The sequence below is a fragment of the Eretmochelys imbricata genome, chromosome 2, assembly GCF_965152235.1.
Source record: "Eretmochelys imbricata isolate rEreImb1 chromosome 2, rEreImb1.hap1, whole genome shotgun sequence".
Classification (NCBI taxonomy): domain Eukaryota; kingdom Metazoa; phylum Chordata; order Testudines; family Cheloniidae; genus Eretmochelys; species Eretmochelys imbricata.
Window position 1 is genome coordinate 62,031,978 of NC_135573.1, and position 16,868 is coordinate 62,048,845.

General features: G+C 39.4%; 1 protein-coding gene across 1 annotated transcript in view; it reads left to right on the forward strand.

Moving 5' to 3' along the window:
- Positions 1-2,255: 2,255 nt before the first annotated feature.
- Positions 2,256-16,868, forward strand: part of ARMC1 (armadillo repeat containing 1) — a 44,770-nt gene continuing 30,157 nt past the window's right edge. The window contains exons 1-3 of the mRNA XM_077810211.1: positions 2,256-2,395; positions 7,692-7,881; positions 14,716-14,807. Of these exons, the coding sequence (XP_077666337.1) occupies positions 7,708-7,881; positions 14,716-14,807 (266 nt within the window). The 5' untranslated portion in view covers positions 2,256-2,395; positions 7,692-7,707. The remainder of the gene's footprint in view (positions 2,396-7,691; positions 7,882-14,715; positions 14,808-16,868) is intronic.

The following is a 16,868-nucleotide window of genomic DNA, read 5'->3' on the forward strand; positions in this document are numbered from 1 at the left end:
GACTGTGATCTACTGAGTCCCATAAGACTGGTTGATAACTCCTGGTACATTTAGTGTGTTTAAATCAGTTTACTGGTTTTTTTGTATGTTTTCTCTGTAATGGTTTGACCATAAGAATAAATGTATTGTGCTTTGTGAAGGTTGGCTGGTATTGGTGTACATACACTGTTGTAGGCCCTGAAGAAAGGTTAAGTACAGGTGCTGGGACTTGGTCAGAACTGCTGGGGAAATCACAGTGAGGTACAAAGGCACTACAAGCCTAAAGCCCTGGTCCAAGGGAGAGAGATACGGGTCTCTGCCTGAGAGAGGTGATGGCTGGAGCCTGAAACCTTAAGTAGGCTCCCTGGAGGGGAGCAGGGGTAGGAATCAAAGGTGCAGTTCACTGTGAAACTGTGACAGCTCTCTTGGTCTGCTTTATTTTAATTGAATTGAAAAATGCATCCCTATTCGTCTCTTCAAATTGGCCTTTTCATAGATTATTGTGTATGTTACTCTGTTCAGACACCACTCATACGGCAATTTAATAGAATTGCTGGAATTCTTAAACCCAACACACTGAGCTGTGAGTAAAGCAATGTTTTTCAAAGTGTAAGACTTACCACTAGAGAGAGGGAGAGAGGACTAGGAGGTGCACACGCAGATCCCTTACTTGTTCAGAGTCTCAACTTTCATTAAAAAGAATGGTCTCTAGCTATCGGGGTTTGGAAGGAAAATTTTCAAAATTTTAAGTGGATATCCATATAATCTTGCAGAGAGTCTTAAGGTGTGGACTGCTCCATTCTTTTCAATGGGTGCTAACTGAAATGCCAGTGATACTTTATATGTCAATATTGCTAACAATTTCACTGCTCAAGAAAGCACGTAAGAAAGGAAAGAAGTATAATATTATGAAAATCTACATAAGTTTTTCCATGAAGGACTAACTAGCTGTGAGGGTGCAGAAGATGTATACATTAAGATGGGTAGGCCTCTATCATCACAAACCAAGGTTGCAAGAGGGGCATAATTGGTTTCATTTTCCGAAAAGGGTAGAGAGATTCAGCTTTCCAAATTTTGGAACACAGTAACATTGCATTAAACAGTCAATTTAAATTTAGCTTCAAATTTAAATGCTGATAAAAGAAGCTTTTATAAAACCTAAAAAAATTACAAATGTTTCCACAAATAAAAAAAAAAATCAAACAAAAATGAAAACTTTTGTTTAAAAAAATTAACATTCACCTGCAATGGTTATAGCAGAAAAAGGGCCTGATTGTTTGTCAGTTTCAAATTTGAAACTTTTTATTGTACAAGCTGAGAGAAGTGCAGAAGTAAACAAAAAGCATAAATAGTGTAAACGGGATTTGTAATATTATTTAACTTTAAAATCTAATCTAAATTGATAATAGAAACACAGGTAAAGATATTCGTCTGCAAAGTTTTGTTTGTTTAGTTGACAGTGGTCTTTAAAGAGGCATTTCAATCAAATTATTTTGCCTTAGATCCGTAAAGTGACAGGATTCTAGATGACCGGATCTGTTCTAGTTTTGCAGTGCACTCTTTGTGTCAGGACTGGTTCTATGAAACCAGGGATTTCGTTTCACCTTCTGTAGAACTGAATAAGGGAACACTGAATACTTTCCCCTACTTGGAAGCTGTGCTGTAATCACAACTAAGGCACTTTAATGGGAGAATATCCCCTGCCATATATGGAAAGGTTGACTGTATTGAAGCCTTTTGTACCACAGATTGCCTTGCATTATATTTTCAGTAAAAGTAGTAACCTCTCGTGCATATCAGGGTTATCCACAGTAGCCCACTACTGCCTAGATTAAATCAATTTATACAACGCTGCCAAACTTCAGGGGTTTGAGCATGCGGAGACTACAGGTACCAGCATGCAATGTTCCTGAGGGTTCACAGAGACTGCGGATCCCAGCATGCAATGTTCCAGCGGCACGTCAGTAGACAACAGGTAGCAAAACGCAAGGCACCGCTGGACCAGAATGGCCAACAAACTACACTGTGGAGCATGCAGTACTCCTGGTAGAGCCATAGCCCCACCGAGAGTACATATCCCAGCATGCATTTCTCCAGCGGGAGCCCGGGCGCGCCAGGCACAGGCACTGGAACGTTTAGTTTCCCTGGGCTGACCCTACTGTACCCACAATGCCCTAGGAGCAGCCAATCAGACTGTGGTGTAACAACGTTTGCTGTGAATGGCGGAGGGGCGCTGTTCGCTTCAGCCAATCGGGGTGCGGTAGGTGGTCCCGGTGGGTGCCCTGTGTGTAGAGGATCTGAATTCCCTTCCCCCGCTATTGTCCCCCACTGACACCCGTTACCAGGCCTCAGCGACGCAAAGCCCGGCCCGGGCACGATGCTGAGGCGCCCGGGCCTGTGAAGCCTTCCTGCAGCGGTAAGTGGGCTGGGGAAGGCGCCTTGTCCCGGCGGAGCAAGGCAGGAACTTGGGTCGGGTCCTGAGAAGAGGGTGAAGCCGCTGGAGGGGACGGGGGCAGGAGTAAGGGGAAATGGACTTGCCCAAGGAGCGGGTCGGCCGAGGAGGCAGCTGGAGACGGTGAGGCGGGAGCAGTGGGGTTTAAAGGCTGCGACCCCGGGCACACACTTTTCAGGCTGGAAGGGGTGTGGGGAGAGTGATGGCCACAGGGGTTGGGTTGGCCTCTGTGCAGCGTGGTACGGTCGGGGGCGCGGAATCTGTAGTTGCTAAGGTTTGGGTGCGGGCAGCTGCGTTAGCGGACTAGGTCCAGTGGCAAGATCTAAACAAGTCCTAGCAGTTTTTTGCTCCTTGGAGCAACAGTTTTTCCCACTAGCGAAGAGGGAAGAAAGTAACTGGGTTATTCTGGACTCAACCATCTGTTGCTGCTTTTGCAAATTGAGTGCTTATATGCAACAACCTTACTAGTTTCCATATTACTGCAGTTAGGAGGGTTTGGATTATTTTTTAAAAAGTGTAGGGGATGGGTTCCTGAAACTGATGTTTTTCCATGAGTATGAGTAATAACGCTGCATTCTGCGATGCCCTAACCAAGGATTTCAAAGCACTTACAAATACTAATGTATTCTCTCAAAACCCATGTGAGGTCAGTAAATATCTCCAGTGTACAGATGATAAGGAAACTAAAGCAGAGTGAGATTGTTATTTTCTGAGATCACATAGAAAATCTGTGTAAAAGATGTGAAAATAATTTAGGAGTTATGATGTCCAGACAAAAATTCTTGCTATTTTTTTTTGGGGGGGGGGGAATTAGAAACATGGTTTTGCCTTTTTTAAATTAAAAACATTGTATAAAAATAACAGAATTATTTGTATGCAGTGTTGTTGTAGCCTTGTTGGTCCCAGTAAGTTAGAATGACAAGGTGGGTGAGGTAATGTCTTTTATTGGACTAGCTTCTGTTGGTGAGAGAAACAAACTTTTCAGCTTACACAAAGCTCTTCTTCAGGCCTGAGTTAATTTCTTAGACCTGAAAGAAGAGCTCTGTGTAAGCTCAAAACCTTGTCTCTCTCATCAACAGAAGTTGGTCCAATAAAATAATTGTTTGTAGTATATAATAAAAGGGTATGAATGATCTGATGCATTGAGCATGGGACTGGAAATAAAGCACTCTGGTTACAATCTTAGCTCTGTAATTGACTTGATGTCTGGTTTTAAGTAAATTACTTAAAGTATCTGTGCCTATTATGCCATCTATAAAGTGGGAATGATAATATTTACCTGGTTTACAGGGATTTTGTGAAAATTGTGTGCAGAATGCTTTGCAAATGTAAAATGCTAATTATTATGTGAAATGGTAGCTTCTTATTTGATCTGTATAGATCTTATGGTGTTAACTCCTTAAAAATTAACCTTGAAGCTGGTCATTTGCACCAGTTCTTCACTTTAACACTCTGTGTGAAGGAAATACTAGTAACATAAACGGACACCATCACACCTGAACCTCACATTGGTCTGAAAACTTTAGTACCAGGCAAACTGGTTGAAACTATAGGAAAGAACAGAATTATCATACACATAGGTGAACATGATTTGTTGGGGAAGAGTCAACATGCTTTTTGTAAAGGGAAATCATGCTTCACCAATCTACTAGAATTCTTTGAGGGGGTCAACAAGCATGTGGACAAGGGGGATCCAGTAGACATAGTGTACTTAGATTTTCAGAAAGCCTTTGACAAGGTCCCTCACCAAAGGTTCTCAACCTTTTTCTTTCTGAGGCCTCCCCAACATTCTACAAAAACTCCACGGCCCATCTGTGCCACAACAGCGGCTTTTCTGCATATAAAAGCCAGGGCCAGCGTTAGGGGGTAGCAAGCACAGCAGTTGCCTGGTGCCCCATGAAGCTATGTTTCCCAGGCAATGGGGCTTCGGCTTTCTGCCCTGAGCTCCAGCAAGTCTAATTCCGGCCCTGTTTGGCGGACCCCCCGAAACCAGCTTGCAGCCCCCCAGGGAGCCCTGGAGCCCTGGTTGAGAAACACTGTCTTAACCAAAGTAAGCAGTCATTGGATAAAAGGGAAGGTTAAAACATATAAAAGGAAGTATTGCTTCACACAACACACAGTCAACCTGTGGATCTCTTTGGCAGAGGATGTTGTGAAGGCCAAGTCTATAACGGAGTTCAAAAAAGAACTAGGTAAATTCATGGAGGATAGGTCCATCAATGGTTATTAGCTAGGATGGGCAGGGATGGTGTACCTAGCCCAGGAGTTGCCACATGCGGCTCTTCAGAAGTTAATATGCGGATCCTTGTATAGGCACAGACTCCGGGGCTGGAGCTACAGGCGTCAACTTTTCAATGTGTCGGGGGGGGGGTGCTCACTGCTCTGCCACAGGCCCTGCCCCCACTCCACCCATTCCCACCCCTTCCCGTGAGCCTGGAATGCCCTCGCTCCCCCCCGAGCCTCCTGCACGCCACAAAACAGCTGATTAGGAGGTGTGAGGAAGGGGGGAGGGGCTGCTGGTGGGCGGGAGGTACAGGGAGCTGATGAGGGGGCTGCTGACGTATGGCTGTGGCTCTTTCGCAATGTACATTGGTAAATTCTGGTTCCTTCTCAGGCTCAGGTTGGCCTCCCCTGCCCTAGCCTGTGTTTGCCTGAAGCTGGGAATGAGTGACAGGGGATGGATTACTTGATGATTATGTGTTCTGTTCATTCCCTCTGGGGCACCTGGCATTGGCCACTGTCAGAAGACAGGATTTTGGGCTAGATGAACCTTTGCTCTGACCCAGTATGACTGTTCTTAACTTTTGAACCTACTATAGTTACAAGTAAAGCCTAAGATTTTTTTTCTTTCTTTTTGTGTGTGTGTTTATTTTGAGTATTTAATGACTTTCCAGGTGGATAAAAATCAATGATTTTAAAAAAAATCTGATTTTTTTATTTAAATCGGATTTTTTTTTGATAAAATGCTTTTTGAGGAAAAAAACTATCTAAAGATATATATTATATATATTATATATATATATATTATATATATATATATATATATATATATATACATATATTATAGCTCAAAGATATCTCATCATGGAATAGGGATTATAAATTCTAATTCTACAGTATGAGACAATATATTCATGTAATATTTAGGAAAGTTTTGTATTGAATTCCATTTTGTATTGAATGGATTAGGGACTCAATCTTATGGGGCTCCAGGGGCTTCTGTATAGATTATTTAGGTTAATCTTTCCATCTACCCAATGGGACTCAGTGCTCAGTCGAGAAGATACCATCAGAGATGCCTAGTTTTGCTGTTCTCAAACTGTGGATTTGTGTCTCCAGAGATATCATGCTTGTTAACAGCAAAAAATGTTTTTAAATAAATAAATAAATAATGTATAGAGGTGAGAAATAAGACCTCAACCCTATTGCCCCTCTGCAAATTTGTGTACACAGAGTCAAACCCTTACCTTTCTCTAAAAGTGCAAAGTTTGAAAAAGTTCAATGAATAGAAGATTGTTGGGGATGGAATAGATCTAAAATATTTCATTTAACTATTTTAGTTAAAAAAAATTTTAACAAAAACAAACCTGATTTTAAAAAGCTTGAATGTTTAACTAAATTCAAAAATCTAGAATACATAATGTTGTTTTAATTAAAACCATTTAAATGTCTGTCTGGTGATGTTCTCCTCCTAATACATCATGGCAAGAAAATCCTCCAAATATTAGTGATTATCCTGTTGAACTGGAGATAGTTCATCTCCCAGTGACTTCATAAATATCTGCTTCAGTTACCTTTGGTAAATGAAATAACCAAACAATCATTCATTTTCTGATATAGTTATAAAACTAATCTGAAAAGTTTTCAAAATAAATTACTTTAAAAATGTATAGTATGTACCTTCCAAAAATGAAACCTACATTTGTCTCTGAGTTGTGAAGAATATGTATTAAGGTTATAACAACCCACAAGAATGCACTTTTATGTAGAAATCCATGATTAAATTGAGTCATCTTGACTTGTGATTTAAATCCACCCTGATGAGTTTCACTGTTTCCTCCACAGAATGTTTCTTTTTTTCTGAAAAGGTCTTTATAAACTTCAAGATGAGAGCAGAAGAAACTGTATACAATTTTTCTTCAACATTTTTTTTAAAAAAACAGGGCATACTGTTTAAAGAGTGATCTGTTAGAAACTTGGATTTTTTTTTTTTTTATAAAAAATCAATCCATTTAAAAAGAAAAGTCAAGCTGACAATGTTGCTTTAATCATACTCATGAGTATTAAAGTTAAGTACTTGAGTTAGTGCTGTCAAGAACAGGTCCGTAGTCTGTACTCTACTTGTCAGTCTCAGAACAACTGAGGATCCGTCCTTTGATCTTAACTAACTTTTCACCTCAAGATATGGTTCCTCCACTACTGAGGGGCATCCCATAGGAAAATTTGTGCTGTTGCTATCCAGGATGTAACTGTTCTCTCTTTAGGCAGCTTTAGAGTCCAGTGCTGTCCACCCAACATCTCCTTCATTCAAAATCAAACTGGTTCCCCTTGTCTTTGGTAGGAGCAAGATGAAGCCCATGCCTTATTTATTTATTTTAAGACGGAGAATACCAAAAGTATTCAGTAGAGAGAGAATACCAAAGGTACTTTGTAAGGGGCTTGAATTTGTGCTGGGTTATACATATTTGATATGTAATTCCAGAATGAAGTAAAACGTTAGAAGTGCCTGATGACATGGATACAAATTTTGATTTGCTTTTTTGGTACATGTTTGTTGTGTGTAAGAGATTAATATGAAAGCTGAAACTTGCAGTTTAAAACATTTATTATGGAAACATGGATTGTATGTTTCTTTACAGATTTACTTTAGATATAATACAGAATTGGGATGATACGTTTTAGGTTTCCATAGACAGTGTCATCGTTAATAAACTGTTGGTTCTTCATCCATGACCATAATTGGTCTAAGCAGTATTTGACAATACTTTTATCAATTATCGCCTATGTATCTTCTGTAAAGATTGTCAGGCCTAAAAATTATATATGAAGATTGAACTAGTAGACAATTAACAAAAATTGTCGTTCTCTGTATATGGACTCTTAAATTTCCAGTTTCCGTGGTATGGAGTCCGCATATTGTGAGTTCCATTTGTCTGTATGCCCCTAAGAACAAGACAGAGTGTTGCATTCTATATTGACTACAGTTTAATCAGAGATTCATTAATAATAAACTGTTACTAATACAGAATTTATTCAACAGGTGTTGGCATAGGAAAATGAACTCCACTATGAGTGAGGAGCCTGATGCGCTAGCAGTAGTTAACCAGCTGCGAGACCTAGCAGCTGACCCTTTAAATAGACGAGCCATCGTTCAGGATCAGGGATGTCTGCCAGGCCTTATTTTGTTTTTGGATCACCCTAGCCCTCCAGTTGTTCACTCAGCGTTACTAGTAAGTAATCGATTTTTTTTTTTTTTTTTTTTTTTTAGATCAGTGGGCTTTTTATTTGCTTTGTTTGCTGCTTGTACCTTATGTCAAATTATTGTCACTGTCATGCTTAATTTTCTGCCACCCCCATTTCAACAATTAATGAGTGACAAAATCATTCTGAAATTGGAGAACAAGTTGTTATAGATTAATTTACTCTCTCTGTGTGTGTGTGTGTTTTAGAAGGTAACCCTCTAACTTTGGGTATGCAGAGGGAAAAGCTATAATATAGCTTGTCACATGTAACTGTATGCATGCTTCTCTTCAGACTTTGCTTGTACCTGATGAATGTGAATAATGTGACTCTTAAAATCTAAGTACTGCACTGACATAATGCCTTTTCTTTTGATTGGAAGTGGGTGAATAAAAATCAATTTTTTTAAAAAAATCATAATTTTTTTATTTAAATAGATTTTTAAATTTTACTTCATGTTGTATTATGTATATAGTGCTAGCTTTTTCCTGTCGTCCCATTTCATAGTTTTAAATTCCTAAAATGGATGGGTTTGTTTTACTTGTTTCTTTAGTTTTCCTAATTGTTAGTAGAGTTTCAGATTTTACATAGATTTCTTTTCCTACTAAGAAGTTCCACACTTTAAAAGCTCATCTGTTCTGATAAGGAGAAGTCCATGGCCTCATTAACATCCTTATTGTAAAAACAACACAAACTTAAACACAAAATTGATAAACAGAGATAAATATAGCCTGTGTTATATTTGCAACAAACTTCACCCTCAAATACAGTGAATTTCCACAAATCAAGAAACCTGAAATGCTTCCACCTGCTATGCTTCTCCATCAAGGTTTGCAATTTGAAGTCAGGTGACTTAGGACCACAAGTCCCATTGAGTGTTTTTGGAAATTCCACCTGCAGGTGCCATAATATTGTCTTTGGAGAATAAGTTTGGGTTCCTGTTTCGTCAAAAATTTGGCCTGCATGTATTTAAAAAAATCACTCTAACTGTATGTATTAACAATGAGAAGTTCTTTAGACTTTTAACAGTGAAGCAATTTCTATTTGAAGTTACAAAGATTTTATGCCACTAAGTTTTTAATACAAATACCATCTTAGTGCCTGATATTGCAAACACTGCCAAAAAGAGAGGATTATAGTTACTTCATAGGAGCATTGTGCCTATTAATGTGTTAATATCTGTAAAGTGACTTGATATCCTCAGATGGAAGAACCTGTATAAATGTGGATGTCATTGAAATCCAGCAACCCAAGAGTGAAGAGCTTAAAATGAGCGATTATCTTGAGTCCCTACTTGATTCTACATTAAAAAAATCAGAAACTTTATGGTTAACTAGGTGTTTCTAATCCTTTTTTTAAAACTTGAACTAAGATTTTCAAAAATTAAATCCACATTGAGGTGACTAAGCAAAGTCCTAAATCAGGAAGGTTACTTAAACCTATGCTTATCATCAATGAGGCTACTGATGTGCTTAATGTTTGTCAGATCCTTAAGTATGCTGAATTGGGCCTGATCTGTGAAATTCAGCCTGAGTCTTTCATCTGACTTGAGTAGGCTTTGGATCAGGCCCTAAATGACCTCATTTTTGAAAATGCTGACTGAGCATCCAGCAGCTCCCATTTGTATCAAATTATGTAGTGTTACAGAAGGTGTGATTTGAGCTAAAAATCTTTGATATTGAATAGTGAGCCAAAGGAGAAGTTAATATAAGCAAAACAATTAATCTATTGCTTTGCGAATAGACAGCTGTTTGTCTCAACATGGAAATACTGTGCTCAGGTCTTTAATTCCAATGACTGTTTAGACAGACTTCTAGAAGTGTTTGAATAGCGGTGCAGGGAAACTCAGACTATAAGCGGAAATTATTAGTAGAGTTTGATAGAAGTGTATGAGTCTCCACATCTTGGCAGGATAGCAAAGGTTGTAATTAAACTGTCATAAATGTAGAACCAGAGACTTTAAAGGACTTCAGATTACTCAGATGGAAATAAAATGGCCTTGCATTCTAACTATAAAACATGCCAAAAATAAAGGTAGGATTTGAGAATAAATGTTAGAAATACATCTTTGGAAAGAACAATATATAGCTACCATAAAATAAGTAAGGGACTAGGCACACTGTTGTGAGGTGTTCATTGAGCAACAGACCTGCTGTATGATTCCATTTAGGGAATGAGTCAACTTTCACAATTTATTATCACAAAAGCAATTATGTAACACACTGAGTACTTGTGCAAAGTCCTCAGCTATCTGGGTATATCTCAGGTATGAGTCTGTCATGTGTGGTCCTGGAATGCAGGTAGATAAGCTAGTGCTTCGAGGAAACCCTTCAAGCACAATACTATATTGACCTTGGGAGCCACCTCCCTTTCCCCCCACAAAAAGGTAACACTGGAAATACAATACATCTCATCAGCTGAGAAATTTGAGATTTTAACCAAGAAAGTGGTGTTGCAAACAAAGCAGTGCCAGTAATCAATTGCTGGAAACCTCTAGTCAGCAGTATCAAATTTTGCAGAAAAGTTCATCTGTAAAGACAAGAAAACAAAACCTTGGGCAGCAAATAAGTCCATATCACAGGCTTGGGGAACAGCAATCAAAGCTCTACCTGGATACGAAATAGATTAAAGCTATCAAATCATTAGCTGTAAGGTGCCTCTGAAGCTTTGCCACAGTCGTCGTCATAAAAACCTTTTTCAGATTTTTCTTTTTTTCTTGTCATAGGAGAGTAATTAGCAGTGTGCCCTTGAGGTAGTTTAATAAAATGAAATTTCTGTTAAAGTCACGGCATCGTGAACAATGATTCCAAACACATCAGATGAACATTACATATAATATCCAGGAATCCCATGAACGAGATACATTTTTCTCTTTCTAGCTGTTGATCAAAAAAATGGAGAAACTATGTAATACAAATAAATTGAGACTTGGAGGCTGAAAAATCTTTGAGTTCTTTCGCCTGGTATTTCCGTCCCACTTCAGTACTCCTCTTTTTGTTTCAAAAGCTTTTTGATAAAAGAGCAGTATCTATTCTGTACATTGTGGCACATTCTACTGCTCTTCTTTATATTTATTTCTTCGGTTTGAGGCTACAACATCCTCTTTGTGGCATGCCCAAAATCTTAAAAAATCACTCTTTATTAGAAGTGGAGCCCTAGCAATAGCAATGATTAAGGCTACTCAAGGGTTTCCTTTATAAATCTATGTTTAGAGTCAGACTATTATCTGAAATGTTGGTTCTATTTTTGAAGTATAAGTATAAACAGTAGAGCTGCTGTTGAGTATTCAGAAAGTAGATACATAAACTACTTTCTCTCATTAAGAATTTTTTATTAAATATGGCTTTTTTATGGCTGTAATGGTGAAGTGACTGAGGGCAGAAGCATCTTAGAAGAAGCCCCTTTGAGTGTTCTGGTGAAAGTTGTTCTTGTTTTCATTGAGTTTTGAGTCTTTAAAAATTGCACATTGCACTTGGGCAGTAAATTAACATGCTAGTAATATTTCTTACAGCAGTTCTCCAGTGTGGAAGATAGGATGCCTTGTGCATATATTGTAGTTAATTTGGTTGTCTACTAAAAGTTCAAGTTAGTTGAAGCTTTCACGTCGAATAAGGCAGAGATCCTCTGGTGCCCTGCCTTGTTCAAAGTGTTTTGACTTGCACAGCTGAACACTGGGGGTGGTGTATCTCATCCATATTTCTACAACACTGAAAATTTTGCTTTTTACATGACATTTGCAATGGCACGAGATGTAGGTTCCCAAGAAGGGTTCCACAGGCACCTGTATCTTGCTGTTCAAGGGACACATTAAACAAGGTGGGGATCCCCCTTGCCAAACAATTCCAGATTATCCTTTTTTTTTTTAAAGAGAAAATAACAAATCTAAGGAATGCCATAAATACTGTAGCATATCCCTAACAGATTTTAATCAAAATACAGTTCTGTGGGTAAGTTTGCCTGCGTTAAGAAGGTGTTGCACATGCAGTCTTACAACAAGCTGTTCAGCACCCCTGTGAAATACTTAAGCTGTGTTGTCATTTATAAAATGGAAATAAGGACAGAGAAAGCAAGTGACTTTACCAGTGTTTCTTCCATAGAACCTGGGTGCCTTGATTCCTAGTCCCCTGCATCAACAGGCACATTTTTCCAATAGATCTACAAAGAGGGTCACACACTTCTTGAGCGGGGAGCTTATAGCATACACCAGGGGCTCATTGTATTCCTCCATGCTCCCATAAGCTCCTTGTGTGCCACCCTTCCATCCCCCTTCATTTCAGGGGTTCCCTGAAACTTCTCCATATCTCTCTAGTAGTAGGGGTTCTGTGTGCCCCCATTCCTCCCTTCCACCTGTACCAAGGTCCCCCAATTTCCTCCCACCAGGGAGTCTGTGTCCATCATTTCACCACTCTGCCGTTATTACAGTTATTTATCATTTGTATTATCATAGCAGCCAGGAGTCCCAGGCATGGACTAGGACCCCTGTCAAGGTTCCTCCCCCACTCTGAACTCTAGGGTACAGATGTGGGGACCTGCATGAAAAACCTCCTAAGCTTATCTTTACCAGCTTAGGTCAAAACTTCCCCAAGGTACAAAATATTCCACCCTTTGTCCTTGGAATGGCCGCTACCACCCCCAAACTAATACTGGTTACTGGGGAAGAGCTGTTTGGACGTGTCTTCCCCCCCCCAAAATACTTCCCAAAACCTTGCACCCCACTCCCTGGACAAGGTTTGGTGAAAAGCCTCACCGATTTGCCTAGGTGACTACAGACCCAGACCCTTGGATCTTAAGAACAATGAACAATCCTCCCAACACTTGCACCCCCCCTTTCCTGGGAAATGTTGGATAAAAAGCCTCACCAATTTGCATAGGTGACCACAGACCCAAACCCTTGGATCTGAGAACAATGAAAAAGCATTCAGTTTTCTTACAAGAAGACTTTTAATAAAAATAGAAGTAAATAGAAATAAAGAAATCCCCCCTGTAAAATCAGGATGGTAGATATCTTACAGGGTAATTAGATTCAAAACATAGAGAACCCCTCTAGGCAAAACCTTAAATTACAAAAAAGATACACAGACAGAAATAGTTATTCTATTCAGCACAGTTCTTTTCTCAGCCATTTAAAGAAATCATAATCTAACACGTACCTAGCTAGATTACTTACTAAAAGTTCTAAGACTCCATTCCTGGTCTATCCCCGACAAAGACAGACTATAGACAGACACACCGACCCTTTGTTTCTCTCCCTCCTCCCAGCTTTTGAAAGTATCTTGTCTCCTCATTGGTCATTTTGGTCAGGTGCCAGTGAGGTTACCTTTAGCTTCTTAACCCTTTACAGGTGAGAGGAGCTTTCCCCTGGCCAGGAGGGATTTCAAAGGGGTTTACCCTTCCCTTTATATTTATGACAACCCCATAATACCGACGCTATACAAATACAGAACAAAAAGACAGTCTCTACCTCAGAGAGCTTAAAAAGAGATAACAGCTGGGTACAGCCAGATTGGAGAATACAACAAAGCAATGAGACAGTATTGGTCAGTGTGATCACTGGTGGTCAAAGTTTATGTAGGCCTCTGAGCAAACTGGAGTTTATAGGAGGGTTTTGAAGGAGAATGAGTTAATTTTGAAAATGTATATGGGGAGCTTTTCCAAAGCATGAGGAGCACCCTGGGTCTCCCATTTTCCCTGTCAAACCAGAGTTTCTATGTGCATCCCTTCCCCCGCTTCCTCTCTCCTTCCATATTATGGTTTTCCATTCTGCCCCAATGGGAGGGTCTCTGTGCCCCCCATTCCTACTTCTCTCTACATGGCAGGATCTCTGTGTGCCCCCCATTTCCCTATTCACCTGTATGCTAGGGACTCTGTGTGCCACCCTCCCCACATACCAGGGTACCCTAACTTCCCCTCCCACTGCCAGGGGTTCTGTGTGCCCCCCCACCCCATTCTTCCTCTCCCCCATGCTCGAGTCTGTGCACACATTCACATTCCCCTTCCTCTCCCTGCCATTATTATTTGTCTGAGAGAGAAATCATTCAGGACATCAGCGTGTTAAACTCTATTGGGGGTAGGCAGAAATGAGATGGGGTATTGTTATACCTGAAGGTTTTAATGGCTGCTGTCAACTAGTTGATAGATCTGTAGACAATTTCAGAGGTGCTTTAGAGCTGTAGCTGTGCTAAACAGATGATCATGTTTGGAATTGATTGGATCTGGTGTTCAAAAATACATACAAACAGAGAGCTGCCATTGAGTTATGCATAAGGTTTTCATGAGTTCAGCCAACTGTTTCTGTATTCCATGAAAGAGGAGACCCATGGAAATAATCAGTATAAGAACTCTTGAATGCAAAGTTTCAGTAAGATTTTCTTTTCTTGGGACCCCGCCTCCAGAATGTGTATTGTATTGCATTTGTGAATCTCAGAAAGGGTACATTTCAACTATTTCTTTGTATCTATTAACAATGTTCAGACTTTCCTTAATATTCACAAAAGAGGGGGGTAACGGTGGCAGTCTTCTGTTCCAGGTTCTGTCTGAATATTCTAAAGAGGCATCTTATGCCTGTAATTGCTGCTTCTTTTTTGCACCTAGCACGATGTGGCAAATGTCTCTGAGATGGAGCTGGTGCACTGAAATTTAGTCTCTAAGGTGCCACAAGTACTCCTTTTCTTTTTGAAATTGCATATTCTAACTATCCAACACCTTTTTTTATTTTAGAAACTATGAATTGTTAAATAGTTCATTATTTGAAATATCAGAAATAGAAAATAATGATGAAATAACAGAAGCAGCTTCTGATGGTTATTATCCTTCTTTTCTTTTAGGCTCTCCGGTATTTGGCAGAATGCCGGGCCAACAGAGAAAAGATGAAAAGTGAACTGGGTATGATGCTGAGCTTACAAACTGTAATACAAAGGTAAGTCTGTAGGGGCTGCCAGATCTGAAAACAGACAGGCCACATTGTTTTGTGTAATAACAAGTTAGTATCAAATAAAACTCTACCGCCTGAATTTATGTAATGAATTTCATGACAGTATAGCATGCATTTGTTCCTCTTTGGATCTTATGGTTTAAAGCTATTACTAGTTTGAATTTTATTCAGTATAACAGATCAATTAAATGTTATTACACTACAAGTGCCCAGTTGAAAGGAGCTTGCCTACTGAGGGAGGTTTCAGCTGCTCAGAGTTCTGTTCCATATACTATAGGTTCTTATATCGCCTTCATCACTGTAGTATCCAAGTGCCTTCCAGTAATGAATTAAGTGACTTGAGTAACATGTCACTTGTGGTTCATTCTTTCGCTCGTAGTCTCCCCAGAGGGAGACTAGTGTGTGCAGTATCATGTTTTGTTTGAGTGGGTTTTTGTGTACCTGCTGCTATGTCCTTGAGAAAGCAAGGTTGATATGTGCCTTACACTTGAAGCGGAAGATGGTGAGATTTGTGATCGTCCTTAATTTCTGTGGGAGTTAGTTTGTGGTCTTGGATCAACCTGTGGGATTGCTGTGTCTCCTGCACAGATTAGCTTTACCTTTATGGCAGAAAGTTCCATTGTGCCTCAGGAGAAGAGTTGTTGACCACACTATTCATCCTGGAACTTTAGTTATTAGATATGCTGGACCCATGGAAAGTTAATATGTGCTGCACAATTTGAACAGTCCTTATTTAAAAAGAAAAGAAATCAGAATAACCTTTAAATTGTACCAGGTGTCAAATCTCTTTTTTTGCGGGGGAGGGAGGATTCTTTTATTACTAACAAGAATACTGCTATCTAGTTACTAAATCTCATAGTAGTCATCCACCTATTTCAGGACTACATTAGTGATCAGTGTAGTAAGCGAGTAGTCCCTCATATTGACACATACCATTTTTATTTGCCTTGGAAAATATGGTGCTGTCTTAGTTGGTCAGAATGACATAGTTGAGCAGGACACCTTAATGTGATACTTTTGTGTAATATCAAAGCTAGAAATATTAATATAAAGGTTGAAGTTGTCAACAGTGATCATTCAGAAAGAGCTAGTGAAACATTTCCAGAAACTCTTGGAGAAGAATATTTGAGCCAACTGGTTGCATTTGTTTGAGAATATTCTAAATCTAAATTTCAGTAAAATGAGCGACTCACAAGGTTGGATAATGGTTAGCTGAAACCACCCAGTTTCTTCCATATAAATCATTGGAAGTCTGTCATTAATACTCAACTGGTAAAATAGTGCAGGAATTATTTAGGGTTTAAACCAGACTTGAGCTGTTAGGGATTAGGATGAGATAGACCTTTTAGCGGGGCAGGTTATGTCACATCTGCCTACGGTGGAGTATTTGCACCTTTCTCTGAAGTATCTGGCGCTGGACACAGGATACTGGACTGGATGAATTACAGGTCTGATCCATTATGACAATTTCCATGTTCTTGTAGTGGTAGTGTTCTTGGGTTTTGGTAGTTTCACAGCATGGGGTAGATGCTGTATAAGGCTCATACCATTTCCAAAATTGGATGATCTTCAGCTCTAGAATTAATTAAATATATGTGTGTGTGTGTGTGTATATATGTGTATGTATATATATATATATGTGTATGTATATATATATACACACACATATGAATTTCAAGAAGGACTTTTCTGTAAAGGATGGAAAAAATCAGCTAACAAGTTAAGCTTTCAAAGTCCTGTTCTCAGACTTTTGTATCTTGCAATACAATTTTGACAGAATTCATGTCATGTTACAGCAACTGAGAACAATAATGGTGCTATCCCAACTATTCTGGAATTCCTGCAGGTAGGACTGAATGAAAGCTTTGATATCAATATCCTTCAGGTTCAGGCATTTGTGGGCAGCGCCCCTCTGGCTTCTCACCCCTGTCATAAGGTTAGACCCTCAGTCTTGGAAGCCTGAACCTAATTCTTTTTTCATCTAAAAAAAGATTTGTAATTTCTCACCTACTGCCTTTGTACTTTTTCCTTTCCCCTAAATAACTC